Source organism: Ostrinia nubilalis, chromosome 18 (genome assembly GCF_963855985.1).
Source record: "Ostrinia nubilalis chromosome 18, ilOstNubi1.1, whole genome shotgun sequence".
Lineage (NCBI taxonomy): Eukaryota > Metazoa > Arthropoda > Insecta > Lepidoptera > Crambidae > Ostrinia > Ostrinia nubilalis.
Window position 1 is genome coordinate 5,557,577 of NC_087105.1, and position 19,347 is coordinate 5,576,923.

Here is a 19,347-nt window from a genome sequence, read left to right on the forward strand (position 1 = left end):
GTACGTCAGCTGTTTTGACCAATCGTATTGCAGAATCAGAAACGCGTCTGGATTGGAGACGTTAAAAATTACCGTAATCGGGGCTCAGCAAGCAATTGCCGATTTCAGATTTATTGAGAAACCTTATTTTTTCTCTGATTGGTAAACAGGGATAATAGTAATTTCTTAACATGATTTTAAACTTTTTCATGCTTCAAGCATTATACTGGTATTCAACTAAATTATCATAAACAAAACAGGCATGTTTATCAATTATTCGAGTCACATTTAATTAATAAAACATTTTTTTGTTGTTTATATAATTTGTCGATATAATCGATATTTAATTTGGACCTTCACTATACACCTAATTTGACATTCAGTGTGATATGTCAATCAAATCAAACAGCCGAATTAGCCTTCTTTCTTTCTATTTTATTTCACTCGCGTAAACAGGTGAGAAAGGTGGAAATTGTTTCATATAAATATTTAATCAATAAAAGATTTGCTACAGAGATCTACAACCAAGGTGTGATTTATTTACAGACAAGTGAAGTCGATTAAACACATTGTAATGTCCTACAAACTCTGCCGAACTTTTACTGTTAATTATTTACACTATTCTCTAAAAATATTTAAAATCAAATGGTCTCATTTATAACAATATCAGATTTTCATATAACTATTAAGTTTTAATTTCGAACTCTATGTATCCTAGATGTTTTATATTCTTGGACTTTGCTCTTGATTATGTACTATATTTTTTATATTTATTTCAGGTCCTCGTTCAATATGGGGTTTATATTCGGATTAATAAGAAAAATATTAAAAATATTTATTTATTTCGCTATATTCGCAAGCTTAATTGTATTAATTCCGAATTTACCACCCTATACTACATTTACGAAAATAGAGTAAGTATTTTTAACCAAATTAATGACTATTAATAATCTACTAGTGTTAAATCCACCTAACATATTCGTTTATCCTTAGTCTTGAACCGCTGCAACCTTTTGTAGGGGCATTGGCCCCCAATGAAATTTTGAACAATCCTGAGAAGCTGTACTTAGACAAGGTGCTGGGCCCCGAGGCGTTCCAGATTTATAAAGGGGAAGTTTACACCAGCGTTGCGACTGGAGAAATTGTTAAACTCTCTCCCGGAGGCCATGTCACATTTGTTACCAAAATCGGACAACCTTGCAGTAAGTAATTTACATTCAATGTGTTATTACAATAAATGTACTTTGCACATTATACTTTCAGAAAGGATGATGTCAACAGCGAATTTAAAATTCAAAAGAGTAGTTTGTGATTCTAGGTGTATTACAAATATTTTAAAATAAAAATGGTTCAGTACTAATTTTGACATATTTTATATTTACAGCTGGTATTAAGGAGGAGCACATTTGCGGCCGCATTCTAGGCTTTGTGATAGATGAAAAGAAAAACCAGATGTATGTGGCTGATGCTTATCTTGGTATTTGGAAGGTGGATTTGAGCACAGATAAAAAGGAGTTGCTGGTCTCTCCTCGCACTGCCATCAAGGGACAATATCCTAAGCTGTTCAACTCTGTAGCACTTGATGGCAATGGTAACCTATACTGGACACATTCTACCACTGACTTTGATCTGAAGGATGGAGCATATTCATTGCTGACCGACCCCACTGGGAGGTAAGTTATTTATTTGCAGATCATTTAGACAGAACATAAGCACTTGTCTCAATCCCAGAGAAATAAGTTACTTATCTCTTATTTACTTGCTCAAGAAACAGCAATTTATCTCTTATTTACTTGTTCAAGAAACAACCAGTGGCGGCGTAGCATGGGGTGGCACCCGGGGCGATCACCCCCCCCCCCCCCCCCCCCGTCATAAGTCCTAAGGCACCCCTTGGTACCCCCAGGATTTTGGGGGTTACCTACCGATTCGAAGATTGAAAGACAATCTCACCCCCTCCCTCCCGTATCATGACATAAACCGCAGACTTGCCATGCAGATGTGCGTCAGTGAGTACTAATCTGCGCGACTTGTGTCACCCCCTGATGCTTGGCACCCGGGGCGGACCGCCCCCACCGCCCCCCCCTTACGCCGCTACTGGAAACAACAATAGATTAATTTGCATGTCATTAAAACATCATTAACTTTCCCTTGATACTAATTAATGTAGCATAAAGTAAATAGTTGATTATTAGTTGCTAACTCAATGATTGAACAACTATGTGGAGGATAAATAATGTACCTTTGATTATAACTTTATTTTAAATATTACAAAGATTTATGCTTTTGTACCAGATTACTCCAATACAATGCTGCTACAAATCATAGCACAGTACTTGTAGACAACATATGGTTTGCAAACGGATTGGCAGTTTCCCCAGACAACCAATTTGTAGTTGTGGCCTCTACGTGCAGCTTCAAGCTTCAGAAATATTACATCAATGGGCCCAAGAAAGGAAAGACAGAAGACTTTGTTGTTGGCCTACCAGGTAAATAAATTATTATATAGTATTTTAAGGTTTAGGTTACAGTAAAAATTAATAGTAGCTATCTTTAGCGCCTGCAGATTTGTTAAACAATTTCTTAATCATGTAAACTTGGAGCGTTCCGACTATGAGCATGAAGCTTATTTGGAATCCTGACCACATGTCGACAATGAAAGTGTCCTCGAAGGCGAGGTAACTGTCGCGTGACTTCATCGCGCCGTACATATCGAGCAGCTGCCGGGCCTTGACGACGTGCCGGAGTGTGGTGGTGAGCGAATTGGAGATGCGGTCGACCTCGATGTAGTAGGGCTGTCCGTCCGCGTCCACGCCGCTCCACTCTAACACCTCCTCACCGTCTGGCGCCCCACTCCCTTCAGCATTCTCCTCCGCCGTCACTTTGTCTTCGATCACCACATACACGAACACGAGCTTGGAATTCATCATGCTGTACGTGTTATCCAAACAGAACACGTAATCTCCGTCCGCCGTCAAGTCCATAATGATTGAATTCTGCGACTTCTTGTAATCCGATAACAGCTGAACGCCGTTGGGGTCCATGATTTCGAAAATGATGTCCAAATCCCCGTGTTGGCCGTCCAATACTTGGTAATAAGCTTCCATCATTTGACCAGCTTTTCCTTTTTCGAAAAAACATGTTCTTGACCCAGCTTCCACTCTGAAGTTGATATCACTCTCGTGAATTGTTTGCGAGGCACTCTGTTGTATAAAAAGTAATTGGGTGGCTATGAAAATTAAAAGAATCATTTTTGTAATAAAAAATAACAAGTCAATTTTTTAAAAGGCTTAACTTGATCTGATGATCAAGCTGATCTGAATGTTGCAACAGTAATTTCAATTTACTTCCAAAATGCTCCACTGTTTAAACAGGTGTCTTAATTCATTGTTCATTAACGTCAACAACAAACAGCTTGCTGGTTATGGCGTTTCATATTTATTTTTCAATAAAAATGGTTACTTATAAATAAGTAGTTAGGTAGAATTTTTAATTATATGTTAGAATTTTTCATTTGGGTAGTACAGGTAGAACTTGACTGGTGTCAGGAAATATGTGAGACCACATAAGAGTTGCCTTAAACATGTGGTCACGTTTTATCTGAAGTTGAATCTGAAGTTTTGGACGTATCCACCCTCAACATGTCATCTCTTCTATGGCTATTGTTTCCACGTTTGCCATGGTCCTCCTCGTCCTCGCACAAAGTGAGATGTCAGATGCCAGATGAGCAACAGAGACGAATAGATTCGTTAATTCATAAACAGCGTTAGGGACAATAGTCAGGCGCAGCATCGCTCATTAGTGTTCCTTCCCAGGCTCGCCGGACAACGTGCGCGCGCTGCCGGACGGGTCGGGCGTGCTGGTGGGGCTGTACACGGTGCACGCGCCGCACGACCCGCTGCTGACGCGCACGCTCGCGCCCGTGCCCGCCGCGCGCAAGCTGCTGGCGCGCGCGCAGCGCCTCGTCGAGCTCGCCGCAGAATCGCTTCACAACCTCTACCCGCATGTGCTGTTCGAGGACATCATCTACAATGTCAGTATTCAGTGGTTCCTTTTCATTTAAGGGTAAAATACAGAACCTTTATTTGAGAGCATATTTTTTTAATGTCAACTTCTGTTCCAGATTGGAAACTTCAAGTCGACGAACGCGTTCATGCCGAAGACCTCTGGTTTGTTACAAATTGACTGGGATGGCAACATCGTCGCCTCGTACTACCACACCCAGGGACAGATACATGTGAGCGATGCGGTAGTGTTCGGGGACCGATTGTACCTCGGGCAGCCGCATTCACAAAACTATGTGGGTTCCGTCCCCGCGCCGCCCCAGCTGAAGAAGGCCTTCGCGGCGAATGTTCAACAGAAGGTTCAGGAGAAAAAAGAAGTGCCGAAAGCTGAACCGCCTAAAGCCGCGCCGAAACCCAAACAGGTCGACCCTGTTAAAGTTGCGACGCCGAAACCGGCCGAAGCTAAACCTCAGGTGGTGACGCCCAAGCCGACGCCGCCGCCTCCTAAGCCGACTGCGGCTCCAGTCAAGGTTGAAAAGAAAGAGGCACCTGCCCCGCCGAAAGTAGAAGTTAAAAAAGAGACTCCAAAACCGACAACGGCTGCACCGCCTCGCACCACACCTAAACCTGCCACTAAGACCGAGACCGTTCCAACTACGACACCGAAACCGGTGGAAAAGACGACGAAAGCGCCTTCACCTACTGCTGCTCCGGCCAAACCCGCGCAGGAAGCTAAACCGAAACCGAATGTTGCGCAAAAATCTGAAACAAAACCTCCATCCAAACCTGCTCCGGGTAAGACCGCGACTGAACCTCCCGCGGCGAAACCGGTGGAGAAGAATCAAGCTAAACCCGACAGCCCTAAAGCAAAGGTTGAAACTAAAACAAAGCCGACTCCGATTATAGAAGAAATTCCCTCGGACACAATTAAACCGAACAAAGAAACATTGAAAGTAATTAAGAAAGAGGGACCAACAGAAATCCCAAATCCAAATTTGTAAATACCTATCTAAATAAATTCATTTGACACATACTGTGTAAGTAAAAAAACTATCAAAAAGGTAAGCCAACAACAAATCAGATCAATTTTAAAGTCGAGTTTAAATTATATTAAATTATTTATTAACTATTGAGAGTGAAAATATTCATATTTTAAGCAAAATTGGTTATATTTTTGTAGGACATTGTAAACATATTAGACGAGTGAGCGAATTCATTTCAGTGTTGTAATTGTACATAAAGTAAGACCGATATTTTAGGAACTATCTCAGATTGATGGAACTTAAATCTCATGTCTGCATTTACAACAGACAATCACGGAAAGATAAGTCAAAAATTTGAAGATCGCGATGCTTTTATGTTATAATTTCGCTATTTTGATCTCTTCAGTAACAACTATATTTTAATTTGAACTTAAAATTTTCATGGGAATAACTAAAATCGCATAAATTAGATTTTAAGTTCGTGGGTTTGGTATTGGTGGGCTAATGCATTTATAGGTACCTATTATGTTTAATATTTGTATTGTATTTATCATATTCGGAATGGCTGTTACTATGTAAATCTACAAAGACTATTCTTTATTCCTTATCTCTCACATTCCATTAGCATTCCACGCTAGGACCAATGGGCGTAGTCTTTAACGGAAATTGGTTTATTAAAATTTTCCTTTGCTATTCCTTTGAAATGCCTTTGTTGGACCAAAATTATTAACGAAAAGATAAATGAATTATTTAGTACCTTTATAAGTTACCGTTGTTATCAGTCTCATTATAGTGCAATAAATTCTCAACTTATTTGATAAGAACCTAGTTCGATAAACAGTATAGTACTGTCAAGATACTCGATCCATGACTAACCACTACAATTAATTTTTTTATTATAAATAAGAAACTATTGTAGAAAGATCAAGGGCTGTAAAGGTTGTTAACTCATTGTTGTATGTTTCAATATTTTAAATTGTTCATTTACCAACTGAGCTATATGGTTCACATATATTAAGCAATAAATATGATTTTTACTACACAACTGTTTTATTTGATAAAATAATTAAAATGCAAATAGGTTTAAAATTTATTATTTATTAAAAATATATTGAGACAAAATACATAAACAGGTAATCTGATTATCTAACTATGCAATAAGACCTTGTATAAGAACACACAAATAAATATTAATAATAATATAGCCGGTGTCATTAGGTAATGTTTTGAATAGTAAAAAAAATTCTTTGAAATTTCAAAATTCTCATGCTTTTGTTACACAGCTATTGCAATTTTCACACCTAGACTATTTACCTAGGCTTGGCAGGTTACAAAATTACAATCCTAAACAAGACCTTACAGAATACGGAATGTCTAGGTATAATTTATTTTTAAGTTTAGTGTTAACAAAACATTGGTTGTTAATACGTTACTAGTTAATTTAACATTAAAAGGCGTCTTACAAGTTGGCTGTATTATATTATTGTCTACGGACTGAGCTGCGAATAGGCTACTACTTTTTGTTATAAATCGATTATTACGTAATAAGATCGAATGAAAGGCATACTAGTTAGTAAAAGTAGATTTCGACAGCTTGTCGCCGCAGTTTGCCGTATTTGCAGAGTCAGGTAATTATTGTGACCTATTTTGATATTTTATTTCTACCTACACAATACATACCATGTTGACACGCTTTATGTATTTTTGTCATGTTTCTAACCAAATGGATTGCATTGGAAATGAAAATGTCTATAATCTACATAGATCCTTAATATTAGTATAGTAGTTAAATTAATTGGCTAACCTCAGAGATCTAACTTTCAATAACACACAATCAGTCAGGCATACTTTCAATTACGTGTAATAATAATTTACAACTCGAACTTATTTTTATTGTTACAAACTGCATTTCACACTGAATATGAATCGAATTTAGTTAAAATAGTTAAGTTTTACATTCGTAAATAATAAGTTCTTTCAGAAAGCATAGTTGACTAAAAAGTTACTTAATTCCTTCATAGCTTGGGACATTCAGGGTAAAATTATTTTGAACATAGAGACAATTGGTTCTGTAGGGTTTTCCTAATTGTATTCGACGCGTAATACTTTGTCCAAGTAGGTAAAAGATGGGGGTGGCTAAATGAACACCTGTTCTGCTGCGAGCGCGTCGGCGAAGGGCTTGACGACGCAGCGTGTCGCGAAGTAGAAGATTAGCCCGAACGTAATGGAGATGGGCAGCGCTGGTAATGCCTTCTTGAGGATCGCTAGCAGCAGCAGAGTAAGGCACAATCCCTGGAACAAATTGTTACTTCAAGACGACCTCGTTTAGAAAGCATTGTTGTTTGTTATTTCTAAGAAAGAAATGGGCAATTTTTTAAATTAATATATGGCTGCTTCTAATGTCATATTAATTAAAGTAACTACAATACGTTGGAATGCTAAGGTTTCTATAAAGTGTAAAAAGTAACGTGTACTTACAATCAAAATAGCCACAAAACAAGCGAGTGTCGTATTCCAATCACCGTAGGAACTCGCTTTGCCCACAAGGACGCTGTAGAATATGAAATCGCCAAGACCGAGTTTGACACCCTCTGGAACAAGGAATATACGGTATAGATTTATGCTTCGTTATACAGTACAGCCTCAAAGTTATCTAATACTACGGCGACACAGGTACGATAATCTTTTTGCAAGCCCGCGTCGCCGCCTTATTGCTAAAGTTGACGACATCAACTCTAGTCGAGCGAGCTATACTCACTCTCCTCGTCCTGGTCGGGCGCGGGCGGCGGCGGGCGCTCGAGGCGCGTGGTGTAGCGGGCGCGGTGCCGTCCACGCGGCCTCAACTCTCGTCGAGCGAGCTATACTCACTCTCCTCGTCCTGGTCGGGCGCGGGCGGCGGCGGGCGCTCGAGGCGCGTGGTGTAGTGCGCGGGCGCGGTGCCGTCCACGCGGCCTCAACTCTCGTCGAGCGAGCTATACTCACTCTCCTCGTCCTGGTCGGGCGCGGGCGGCGGCGGGCGCTCGAGGCGCGTGGTGTAGCGGGCGCGGTGCCGTCCACGCGGCCTCAACTCTCGTCGAGCGAGCTATACTCACTCTCCTCGTCCTGGTCGGGCGCGGGCGGCGGCGGGCGCTCGAGGCGCGTGGTGTAGCGGGCGCGGTGCCGTCCACGCGGCCTCAACTCTCGTCGAGCGAGCTATACTCACTCTCCTCGTCCTGGTCGGGCGCGGGCGGCGGCGGGCGCTCGAGGCGCGTGGTGTAGCGGGCGCGGTGCCGTCCACGCGGCCTCAACTCTCGTCGAGCGAGCTATACTCACTCTCCTCGTCCTGGTCGGGCGCGGGCGGCGGCGGGCGCTCGAGGCGCGTGGTGTAGTGCGCGGGCGCGGTGCCGTCCACGCGCAGTCGCTGCGGGACGGGCGCGGTGGCGGTGGCGGTGGCGGTGGCGGCGGTGGCGGTGGCGGTGGCGGCGGTGGCGGTGGCGGGCGCGTGCGAGTCTGCGCGCGCGCGCCACTCCGCGTCGAAGCCCGCGTCGCCGCCTGATAGCCGTCGGTTCTCGGGCTCGGGTTGGCGGTTTCCTGATGGTAGAATGCGTCGATTGTAAATAAATGTGCATGACAATGTTAATTGTGAAAAAGTAAAAACAAAAACACACACACAGCAAGCCCATGTTGGTGATGATGTAATAAAATCCATCAAACCGTTAAAAAATCAAGTAACTAAATAAAATAAGTCTTTATTTCTTAACTAAATACCAGAAAGCAAAAATACAACATAAAACTTTGAAGTAAAATAATATTTAAATTACTTCTACATTCCGCCCACCACCCTACGTATCCTACCTTGATAACAGTTTCTGAAATCGACTAGTCAGACTTCACAACAGAGAAGATGGATACAGTTTTGAAGCCTCACCATGCCCAGTATTTAATTGTCGGATGTTTCAAGCCTCGGACACTACGGGACAAATGTTGGAATACAAAGCCGGTGAAAGTTAGACAAGCGGACAGACAAGTCGGGCTGAAAGGCTCGGGCTACGAACGGACCGTAGGGGTTGAGGGGGCGGAGTTCTCGCGGCTCACCTTCGCCCGCCGCGCCGGAGCCCGTCGCCGCCAGGCAGTACATCACCGTCGCTGCGGACAAACAAATATACAATTCGAATCAACGTTTTATAAAGCCCGGTCTCCGAGCACGTAGAATTTTGTCCAATGACCCCAAGCTATCTTTATCGTTCGCGCGTAATTATGTTGCTGTTGCGCTCGCACTCACTGCGGGCGCCCGTCGCACAGTCGCGACAATATAATTACGCGCGAGCGATAAGGATGGGTAGCTTGGGGTAATTAGACAAAATTCCACGTGCTCGGCGACCAGACTATAGCAGTTCATTAGATTTTTAAACTTACTACATCAGAATAATATTCAGGTCTGTACAGGATGCTATTTTGCAACAAAAATATGGTTATGGAAAATAGTAGGCTCGCTTTTCATGTACATAGTAAGAGTTCATGGAAGAGGTGTTAAAAAACTTGCACTTACATGAATAAATTAGAGCTGGAAATATCGGTTCGTTCCTCTCTTGAGCAGTCTCGACTAATATTCTGAGTGGGCCTTTAGGTGTCAACACTGCCACCAAATCTGCAATAAAACAAATAATACAATACTGACAACTTAACTATGGAAATAAATACTGTTGGTATTTTCTGTGATCTTTCAAAAGCGTTTGATTGTGTAGACCACCAAACCTTACTAAACAAATTGCGACATTATGGTGTTTCGAATAAGTCACTTGATCTGCTGAACTCGTATCTCACAGGCAGAAAACAAAAAGTTTGTATTAACGGAACTGTCTTCTGGAGCACCTCTTACTATGGGTGTGCCGCAGGGATCAATATTGGGACCTTTGCTATTTCTTATTTACATTAATGACCTTCCTTACTTTGTAAAAGATCTGTGTGATATTGTGTTATTTGCTGATGACACATCTCTCATTTTCAAAGTTGATAGAGGTAAAGTAAATTTTGACGATATTAATAACACACTCTCACAGGTTCTACATTGGTTCACTGTTAACAACTTATTGTTAAATGCAAACAAAACTAAGTGCATTAAATTTACCTTACCTAATGTGAGGCAGGTTTCCACGCAATTAATGGTGAAGAATGAACCATTAAATAGCATAAATTCCACAACATTCCTGGGAATCACTTTAGATGCTAAACTTCAATGGGGTCCTCATATTGAAACTTTGTCAAAAAGGCTCAGTTCGGCTGCTTTTGCAGTGAGAAAGATAAGGCAATTAACTGACATTGAAACGGCAAGGATATTTTAGCTATTTTCATAGTATAATGTCATACGGCATATTGTTGTGGGGCTCAGCCGCGGACATTGAAACTGTGTTTGTTCTGCAGAAGAGAGCAGTGCGGGCCATTTATAACCTTGGACCCCGATTTTCCTTGAAAGATTTTTTTAAGGAAATAAACATACTGACAGTAGCTTCACAGTTCATTTATGAAAACCTTTTACATGTCCGCAAAAATATAGAGCAATTCACGAAAAAGAGCGATTTGCATAACTTTAATACAAGAAACAAAAATAAACTTGCCGTTCCAAATTTCAGATTGCATAAGATTGGTAATTCATTTATGGGAAAATGTATTAAATTCTTTAATAAATTACCACAAACTGTTGTAGAACTACCCATTCATAAATTCAAAGCACATATTAAAAGTACCTTAATGAAAAAGGGCTACTATAAAGTCGATGATTATTTAAGAGATAAAAATGTTTGGGATACGTTACTGCCTAGCTCGCATAAATATTTATAACTTTGTACATTTTAAAGCATGTAAACCTTTGAAAAAGAGGCTGACAATAGTGACTGAGTTTCTTGCGCTGCTTCTTCTCAGCACTGGCCCATTTATTGTCCTGAAGCAGTGGTAGGGTTAATACTGGGACGTGTAAAAGTGCTTTTTTTAAGCCTATTTACAGAAATAAATGAGTTTTAATGAGTTTTTTAATAAAATTACGACTTTGTGCATCAAATAAAGTAACGATCACAGCGCGCATTGCTTATTTATCGATCAAAAACACCATAAGCTTATAGAGAAACCAGTGCTATAACCACACACACTATTCCTACTAATATTATAAAGGCGAAAGTTTGGATGTCTGGATGTCATGATGTCTGGATGTTTGTTACTCTTTCACGCAAAAACTACTAAACGGATTTTGTTGAAACTTTACAGTATAACGGGTAAAACGAGGTCCACGCGTACGAAGTCGCGGGCGGCCGCTACTGTCCAATAAAACGTAATGTAAAATGGCAGTGTATTGTGCCAATAAAACTGATCTCCAACACTAGCGAAGTTACCAAAGAGTTACGAATAAACGACTGCCTTACCCCATATAGATATAACAGCGAGCACAGCCCACGTGGTCCACTCGGGCAGGTACTTGATGAAGACGAGTGCCATGAGCGCGGCGATGAAGATCAAGTACGCCTGCTGCAGGCGCAGCGGGCCCTTCCAGTGGATCACGATCATGCCCACCACGCCGAAGTTCCACATCACGAACATCAGCGTTATGTAGTCCATAGGGATGTTGTAAGCCCTTAGTGCCTCCCTGGAAGTAAAAATATTAAATAAATAACTTTCCACTACGCCGATGTTCGACATCACGTGTAGTCCATGAGTATGTTGTAAGCCCTTTTTTTTTTTTTTTTTTTTTTTTTTTTTATGCTAGACAAGGCAGGTATTTGACCGCAATCGCACCTGGTGTTAAGTGAGATGCAGTCTAGGATGGTACATAGCATCTTAGGCAGAGTCCGGCTACGGCTTTTAAACAAGTAAAACTAATGCAGTGTTTATTCCCGCGACTGATTTTTACGTACCTTTCGGGCGGTCTCACGGTTTGGCGGTTTACCGCTTGCGGGAAAAACTCGTAGTGCTTAACCTTAGTGCCTCTCTGGAATTCTAGCATATAAAATAACTGTCTCTGAGAAATTGACTATGAATAGATTTTGTAATTTAATGGCTGAAGAAAGGGGAATAATAAATTCGAAGTGCCAAGATTGTAACAATATTTGGGTCATACTGTCTGCTCATAAAAAAGTATTGTTTATAAAAGATTCAACTTCTTATTAGATTTGCTTCCGTTGTTCTTAAAATGTCTTACTCTCAATGTTACATCATCTAGAGGGCTGGTAGTACAAAATTAGTAGATGATTTTCTAAAAAATAACAATCCAACAAAACACACATCGATGGTGGAAATATCAATTACTGTAAGGGACAAAACACGACTTTTCAGGAGAGCCAAAAAACGATTTTTTTTTTCTTTATACCTCAATATCTTTTTATGTGATGTTACTATTTAAATAGTTTCTATGGCAAAGTTTCTTACAATTTTCTGTTCTTTCATAACATAAACGCCAAATTTTCGAAAAATGGGTAGTTTAAAAGATAGCATGTCCCTTACATTAAAAAAACGAGCTTGACTGTACCTTACAATGTTGAAATTTCACAGTATGGAATGTCATGTATGTTGTAAGGTACATTTAAGAATAAATACGACAGTAATATTATTGTAACTTGACAATTTTAACATTGAAACCTGATGTAAGTAGAGGTTGCATTCGAGTTTTCATTAACAAAATGAAGAGAAGAGATAGAAACAAGACAACTTAGTGTTCACAAATGCAGTTGGAGGCATCAAATACACATCACCAACAAAACATTTAGTCAATGATGATGCCTACGTCTGCATTTGTGAACAAGTTGTCTTGTTTCTATCTTTTTCTGTTCATTTTTACGCAGTAAGGTTTTTTTTTCAATCATCGTTCGTTCGTTTTAGCCCAATGACGTCCACTGCTGGACAAAGGTCTTCCCCCAAGGATTTCCACAACAACCGGTCCTGCGCCGCCCGCATCCAGGCACCTCCTACAACCTTCACCAGATCGTCGGTCGACCTAGTGGAGGTCTGCAGCACATTACGTCTTCTGCTCGTGGTCGCCACTCAAGAATTTTTCTGCCCCAGCGGCCATCAGCTTTGCAAGCTACGAGCTCCACTCACTGCCACTTGATTTTAGCGATTCTGCGGACTATGTCAGTCACTTTGGTTCTCCTGCGGATCACGTCATTTCTGGTTCAATCACTACGAGCATAGCACGCTCCATCGCCTTTGACCTTGAGTTCTTATGAGGCCCACAGTAAGCGACCACGTCTCAGATCCATAAGTTATCAAAGACTTTTGTCTTGAGACAGTACGATATTTCAGACGTGAGAATATCGCGAAGCTTCCTGAACGTTGCCAGCCGAGTTGGATTCGACGATTGACCTCTTCCTCGAAGTTGGACCTACCTAAGGCTGGTTTTAGTGTCACGCGGACCGTCAGTGCGGATCGCTCCGCACAGCCAATCTGTATGAACTGCTAGGGAGCGAGCGATTCCTGCGGACCGCATTACTCTAAAACGCTTCCTCGAAGTTTACAGATCAGCTGTGTGGAGGGGATCCGCACTGGACGGTCCGCGTGACACTATAACCAGCCTAACTGGACTGTTTGTACTAGGTATATATAATTGTCAACAACTGCCGAGTGTAGAGTATCCAACCTTTAGAGTGCGAATCGAAGGTGGGTTATTTACTCACCGTTGATATTTATGCCGAATCCGTTCCAGTCCAGAAGCAGTTCTCCAGGTGGTGAACGAACAGTTTCGGAGTTTTCAGTTCCCCCTGTCTGCTGCTGCAACTGGTTTCGAGTCTTGATCCTGAAGACGGAACGACATTGTGGCGTTTTCGTACAAGCCTTTCAACACTTCGATGTATCGATATAGTCAATTTGACACCGTTGGAGAAACTGTAGTAGGTACTGCCCAGGTCTCGATCGAAGCTTTCTCATAGTCCACAAACGCCAGGCAAAGTGACTGACTATACTCCTCGGTCTTCTGTATAATCTGCCGTGGCGTATGTATGTGGTGTACTAAAGCCTTTTCGGAAACCGGCTTGTTTGAGAGGCTGGAAGTCATCGAGCTTACGAGCGAGACTATTCGTAATGACTCTCGAAAACAGCTTGTAGACATGGCTCAGAAGTGAGATGGGTCTATAATTCTTCAACAAGGTTTTGTCGCCTTTTTTGAAGAAGAGTATCACCACACTTCTGTGCCATACCGTAGGCGTTTGCCTTCGAGGATGACGGAATTGAACAGCTTCTGAAGAGCCTTCAGCCCCTCGGTCAAAAACCCAACTGCGTAAAAATGAACAGAAAAAAGATAGAGACAAGACAACTTTAAGTGTAGTAGGAGTGGGAGACATTAAATGCATATCACCACCAAAAAAAGTAATTGATATCCTATATGCATATTTTAACGTAAGGGCCTAATTATGATAAATCAAAAAGTTTAAAATAAAGTAAGGTTCAATGAGTTCAAAAGTTAAAACCAACAGTTTAGGGTAAGGGCTGAATTGTATTATTAAAAGGAATTTACGTCCTTTAAATCATTTATTTCCCCAAAAGTCTTGTTCAGACGACTAAAAATGTTTAAGGTAAGGGACATTTTTTTAAAGATATCAACATTTCAAGTATACCAATCGATAGAGCCGAAAATTCTGAATGCGTTGGTATATATAACTCATTTTGGCCAAAATGTCCCTTACATTAATTGATACTTCCACCATCGACATACTCACTCAATGTATAGATAGGAGAATAAGAACAACAACATCAGTGATGAGAGTATCAGCCAGCCGTGTATGATGTTGTAGCATCTCTTCTTGTACAGCACGATGAGCAGCACCGTCATGAGAGCTATCACACTCAGCAGGATCATGGAGTTGGCCAGAGCATTCCACACCTTCGTCACCGCATATGGACTCTCCTCATGGAACGGAGTGTATGCCCTAAAATAATAAGTAGATATTGAAGCTAGTTTTTGATTACAAACAAAATCACTCATTTATCAGAATTCTATGCCCTATGGAAATATAAATGTGAAGAGAAATTTATTTTTTTTATTTTATTTTATTTGTTTAACAATGTTTCAACAGCATTAAATTGTACATAAATGTGCAGGAAGATACAACTGAATAAAATGAATTGAAAGGAAATGTAATGTAAAAATATTTCTTACAGATAAGTAACAAAAAAGCTTAATAAATTCTTTTATACTTACAAATACACATCTTTAACTGTGTAAAAGTTAATTGATGATATTGTAGCAACAACAACGATCATGCATAAAGTGACCGGCACAAACAGTTTGATGACATGGCGTGCACCATATTTCAGTTCTAGTTCTTCAATTTGAGACTCCACAGAAGGGGCTGCTGGGGCTGCACTGGGCCCCGATGGGTTCGGAACATTTGAGCTTCCGCCTTCAGTTTGTTCCACACTCTGCCAAACAATAAACACATTTGAAATATAAAAATGACTAAAATTTATTGATAACAATGTAGAGACTGTCTAAATTTTGCATAAATACTGATTCTCACTTCCATCGGTTTGTTGATCTGGCAAAAAGTAGCAATAAAGCAAGACAAACTGAATAAAAAGTTTGACTCTTCCACTGCCACTTTAGTCATTGAATTTTAAGTTATCAATGATTGATCTTATCTTTATGAATAATATTTTCTTCACAGATAAGATAATAAACATCTATATGTACAAAACATTCAATATAACTGTCAGTGAAACTATTCAGTTTCAGTATTCCTAGTACTGACTAGGAATTACGAACTCGAAGGTAAATCTGTAGAAATTTCACCAACTGTATGCATAGCTAGCTAAGCAGCCCCCCTAGACAAAACGCACTTTTTGATCGAATCGAAAATCGAATCCGTCAAAACTCCATACAAAAAAGGGGCTTTTTGACCACTTTTCGACTGGTTTGCGATTATAATTTGCACTTTGTCTAGACCCACTGTACTAAGAACCATAGATAGAACCTACATCAAAACAATAGGTCTTAACATTAGCCATACAAAACAGTTGCAGTTCTGTTTACCCCATATGATCGCTGCTGATTTTCAGATTTGGTTTTCCTTTTCCTTGCTATACGTTCAGCGATCTCCCTGTCCGGGCGAGCTTCTGCGATGTGCCCGTCCATCAGTGCTGTGTGCTCGGTCACTTCTTCGGTGTCACTGCAGGTGTTACTCATTCATGAAACTTTTGATTCACTATCATTTTTGCAATACCAGTAACTATCGTATACGCAGTGTTTGTTTTCGTATTTTAACAAAGCTTTAGTTTGCTGTATCAAACAAAGCAAATAATTAAATAAATCTGTGAAATAAATCGATTACAAGACGAGCTCTCCGTTCTCCAACCAAAGAAAACACAGATGACGTGAAACGTCAATCAAACAAGACGTCAAAATAATGTCAAATCGTGCGACAAAGATAATATAAGCGGAGTATGGTGCTAGAATTCGTATATAGTGGTTCTAATCGTAACATAATCGTATCGCAGGATGGTAAGTTTAAAAAAGAGTGGCTATCCAGTTCTTACCCAGAGTTGGACTACTGTTTGGTTAGAGTTGGAGAGAATATGCCTATCTGGCTAGCTCAGCTAGACCCGCTATACAAAAGCACATGAGAGGAACAGAATATGTCGTTGCGGGTTCGAGTCCCTTTGTGAGTGATGATCACAATCAAGCATTGTTTGGTGCGATTCTATCTTTCCCAAGCATAGGGGAGTAGGACATCAAGTAATTTGAATCAAAATGTAACATGGTAATGATGGTGGTTTAATTAATGTTTCATGGTATAAAATAAAAACTGATGGATTATTTTATTGTTTTAATTTATTTATTTTTAATGCAATGTTCTGTATCCTGCAGTAATTTGCATGTGAGTTACACAAACCATACAAAGTAAAATGATTTAATTGCAATACAATACTAAATTCAAATTTTCTCTTTATAATCCTTTCAAGGTCATGACCACACACATGGAATTCTTAACATATTAGCAGGACACATAAGACATTAGAGATATAGTCCTTCAGGTGTTCCTTCCTTCTTCCTGTAAAGAACACTTTCTTTAGATTTCTTAAAATCTTCATTAGTAACCTTCATACGTCGCTCTCTTAAAGCCATCAAGCCTGCTTCTGTGCATATTGCCTGAAAAATACATACAAATATGTTTAATACTTTACGAACTAAATATTATTCTTTTTACTTATTTTTAAAAAAAGTACACAAGCATTAAGGAATGTAAAACTGTACCTTAATGTCAGCACCAGAGAGATCATCCTTAGACATAATGAGTTCAGACAAATTGACATCATCAGCTAGTGTCATTCTTGATGTATGTATGGTAAAGATCCTCCTCTTAGTTTTTTCATCAGGCAATGGGAATTCGATCTTTCGATCAATACGCCCTGGACGAATGAGTGCCGGATCTAATGTCTCTATACGGTTCGTGGCCATAATCACCTGTAAAAGAATAACAATGAATTATTAAAATTACATTAAGTATGTATGAACATTCTGCTAATCATCCTAAATTTAAACCTTAGAGACAAGAGATAAAAATAACTGTGAAATGTAAAATATTTTTAATAAAAAGAAAAAGATAGCTTTGTAATGTACATACCTTAACATCTCCTCGAGAATCAAATCCATCTAGCTGATTAAGTAACTCCAACATAGTTCTTTGAATTTCTCTTTCTCCACCAGAGTTAGAGTCATAACTAAAAAAAGTGTGAAAATAAATATTTGGTTCATTTCATTAATCAATGTTTGTAGTATTTGATACGTAAGAATAAATAAATTACCGTTTAGTGCCCACTGCATCAATTTCATCAATAAATACAATAGACGGCGCATGTTCCTCTGCAACTCTGAACAACTCCCGAACTAATTTAGGACCGTCTCCCTAAAACAACATAGAATTTATTGGTAAAGAATGAACATTTTCCAACTGCATTTCGATTTATGAGGTGTGTACTTGTAAAAAATGATTACCAGGTATTTTTGAATAAGTTCAGAGCCTACAACACGCAGGAATGTGGCTGAAGTCTGGTTGGCAACCGCCTTTGCAAGCAGAGTCTTCCCAGTTCCTGGTGGGCCATATAGAATAACTCCCTTGGGTGGTTTTATACCCATTTCCTCATAATATTCCGGGTGGGTAAGAGGCAGCTCCACTGATTCCTGTAATTCAACATTATTGTGATATTAATACAATACAAATAAATACTTTTGATTTTCTTTTAAAAAAGTTGTAAAAAGATACACTTATCTTATTGATTCATAATAATAATTATTAAGCATGTACCTTTATTTCTTGAATTTGTGTATCCAGACCACCAATATCAGCATAGGTTTCCTGTGGAGCTTTTTCCAGTTTCATCACAGATACCATGGGGTCTGTGTCATCTCCTAGCACGCCCACAACAGCATGGACCTAGAGAAACAACAAAATTACTAAAGATTTTATAGGAAACTACAGCTAAACAAAGGTTTTTGAAATTACTCAAGTTTATGCTACATTTTTATATAAAAACAATATCTTAGGATGACTACTCTTTTATAACACAACACATTATGAGTTGGTTAGTATGCAAGACAAGGGAAGGAGTCAATTTGCCTCCCAAAATTGGAGTTAGTAATAATACACACCTTATGGTTCAGTAACACGGAACAACCAGGCTCCAGTTGATCCTTATCCACAAAGGATAGAATGCTCACATAGTGCTCACTTCCCACTGAAGTGGACACTATGGCATGATTGTCATCAATGATCTCCTCCAGGTTACCCACAGACATTGGGGTTCCTCTTAGATCATCAACCTGAGAAAGATAATGATTAGTTTCATAGTTGGGTTCACTTCATAATGAAACTTATTACAAATAGGAAATGTTATGGTACCTTCGACCTTTCTTCTTCGATTTTCTCCTCCTGTGGCTTGAGCCTCTCCTGATTGCGAATGAACTCTTCCTCCATTAATAGGTAGTCTTTGATTCTTTCCAACTTTAGCAACTTCAACCGACATCTTGTATGGGGCGTGACTTGTGGCAATTTCAGAGCAGCATCTGGACCCTTAGCCTTACGCTTCTTTTTGCCGACTCTCGTAGGAATTGGGGGTTCATATTTCTTCTTTTTGTCTTTGTCATCTTTCTTGTCTCCCCCGCTGCCACCTCCAGATTGATTTTGTCCCTAAAATTTTAGTTGTTACTGCTTACCTTTACTTTATTCTTAAAGATAATCTTATGTGTCACCGATTTATTCGTTACTTACCATTTCAGGATACCTTTTCAGCACAAAATTATTAAAATTTAGCAAATAAATTCACCTACTTCGTGATGATTACAAAGCGGATTTTTGATTTATCTACCATTCATTCATTCATCTGTTAAGTCATTCGTTCAATTGTTTTTTTTTCTGGTTCACACCATAGAT

General features: G+C 39.9%; 4 protein-coding genes across 7 annotated transcripts; 1 reads left to right on the plus strand and 3 right to left on the minus strand.

The window, feature by feature from the left end:
• Positions 1-335: 335 nt before the first annotated feature.
• Positions 336-6,008, plus strand: LOC135080565 (adipocyte plasma membrane-associated protein Hemomucin-like). Of its 2 annotated transcripts, none has more exons than XM_063975225.1 (7): positions 336-435; positions 759-893; positions 973-1,181; positions 1,364-1,652; positions 2,272-2,465; positions 3,792-4,009; positions 4,100-6,008. In XM_063975225.1, the coding sequence occupies exons 2-7, from the start codon at positions 772-774 to the stop codon at positions 4,979-4,981; spliced, it is 1,914 nt and encodes a 637-aa protein (XP_063831295.1). In that variant the 5' UTR covers positions 336-435; positions 759-771; the 3' UTR covers positions 4,982-6,008. The 2 variants fall into 2 exon arrangements, with proteins under 2 accessions (XP_063831295.1, XP_063831296.1); XM_063975226.1 differs by having other exon boundaries at positions 414-508.
• On the minus strand, positions 2,477-3,785 carry LOC135080569 (transmembrane emp24 domain-containing protein 1-like). The gene has a single exon (XM_063975232.1). It carries the CDS (start codon positions 3,225-3,227, stop codon positions 2,514-2,516), a length of 714 nt encoding a protein of 237 aa, XP_063831302.1. The 5' UTR covers positions 3,228-3,785; the 3' UTR covers positions 2,477-2,513.
• A 33-nt stretch (positions 6,009-6,041) lies between the features above and the next one.
• LOC135080568 (presenilin-2) lies at positions 6,042-16,295 on the minus strand. 3 transcript variants are annotated; one of them, XM_063975231.1, is made up of 9 exons: positions 15,951-16,295; positions 15,120-15,340; positions 14,638-14,847; positions 11,356-11,576; positions 9,492-9,590; positions 9,002-9,088; positions 8,276-8,533; positions 7,442-7,554; positions 6,042-7,255 (listed from the first exon to the last, which is right to left on the minus strand). In XM_063975231.1, exons 1-9 carry the CDS (start codon positions 16,101-16,103, stop codon positions 7,100-7,102), a joined length of 1,518 nt encoding a protein of 505 aa, XP_063831301.1. In that variant the 5' UTR covers positions 16,104-16,295; the 3' UTR covers positions 6,042-7,099. The 3 variants fall into 3 exon arrangements, with proteins under 3 accessions (XP_063831301.1, XP_063831300.1, XP_063831299.1); XM_063975230.1 differs by lacking the exons at positions 6,042-7,255; positions 7,442-7,554; positions 15,951-16,295 and adding an exon at positions 15,439-15,531 and having other exon boundaries at positions 7,731-8,533; XM_063975229.1 differs by lacking the exons at positions 6,042-7,255; positions 7,442-7,554 and having other exon boundaries at positions 7,734-8,533; positions 9,038-9,088.
• A 433-nt stretch (positions 16,296-16,728) lies between these two features.
• On the minus strand, positions 16,729-19,294 carry LOC135080567 (26S proteasome regulatory subunit 4). The gene is made up of 9 exons (XM_063975228.1): positions 19,186-19,294; positions 18,817-19,104; positions 18,567-18,737; positions 18,223-18,351; positions 17,913-18,098; positions 17,723-17,823; positions 17,542-17,638; positions 17,172-17,381; positions 16,729-17,066 (listed from the first exon to the last, which is right to left on the minus strand). The coding sequence occupies exons 1-9, from the start codon at positions 19,186-19,188 to the stop codon at positions 16,932-16,934; spliced, it is 1,320 nt and encodes a 439-aa protein (XP_063831298.1). The 5' UTR covers positions 19,189-19,294; the 3' UTR covers positions 16,729-16,931.
• Between the last annotated feature and the right edge of the window lie 53 nt (positions 19,295-19,347).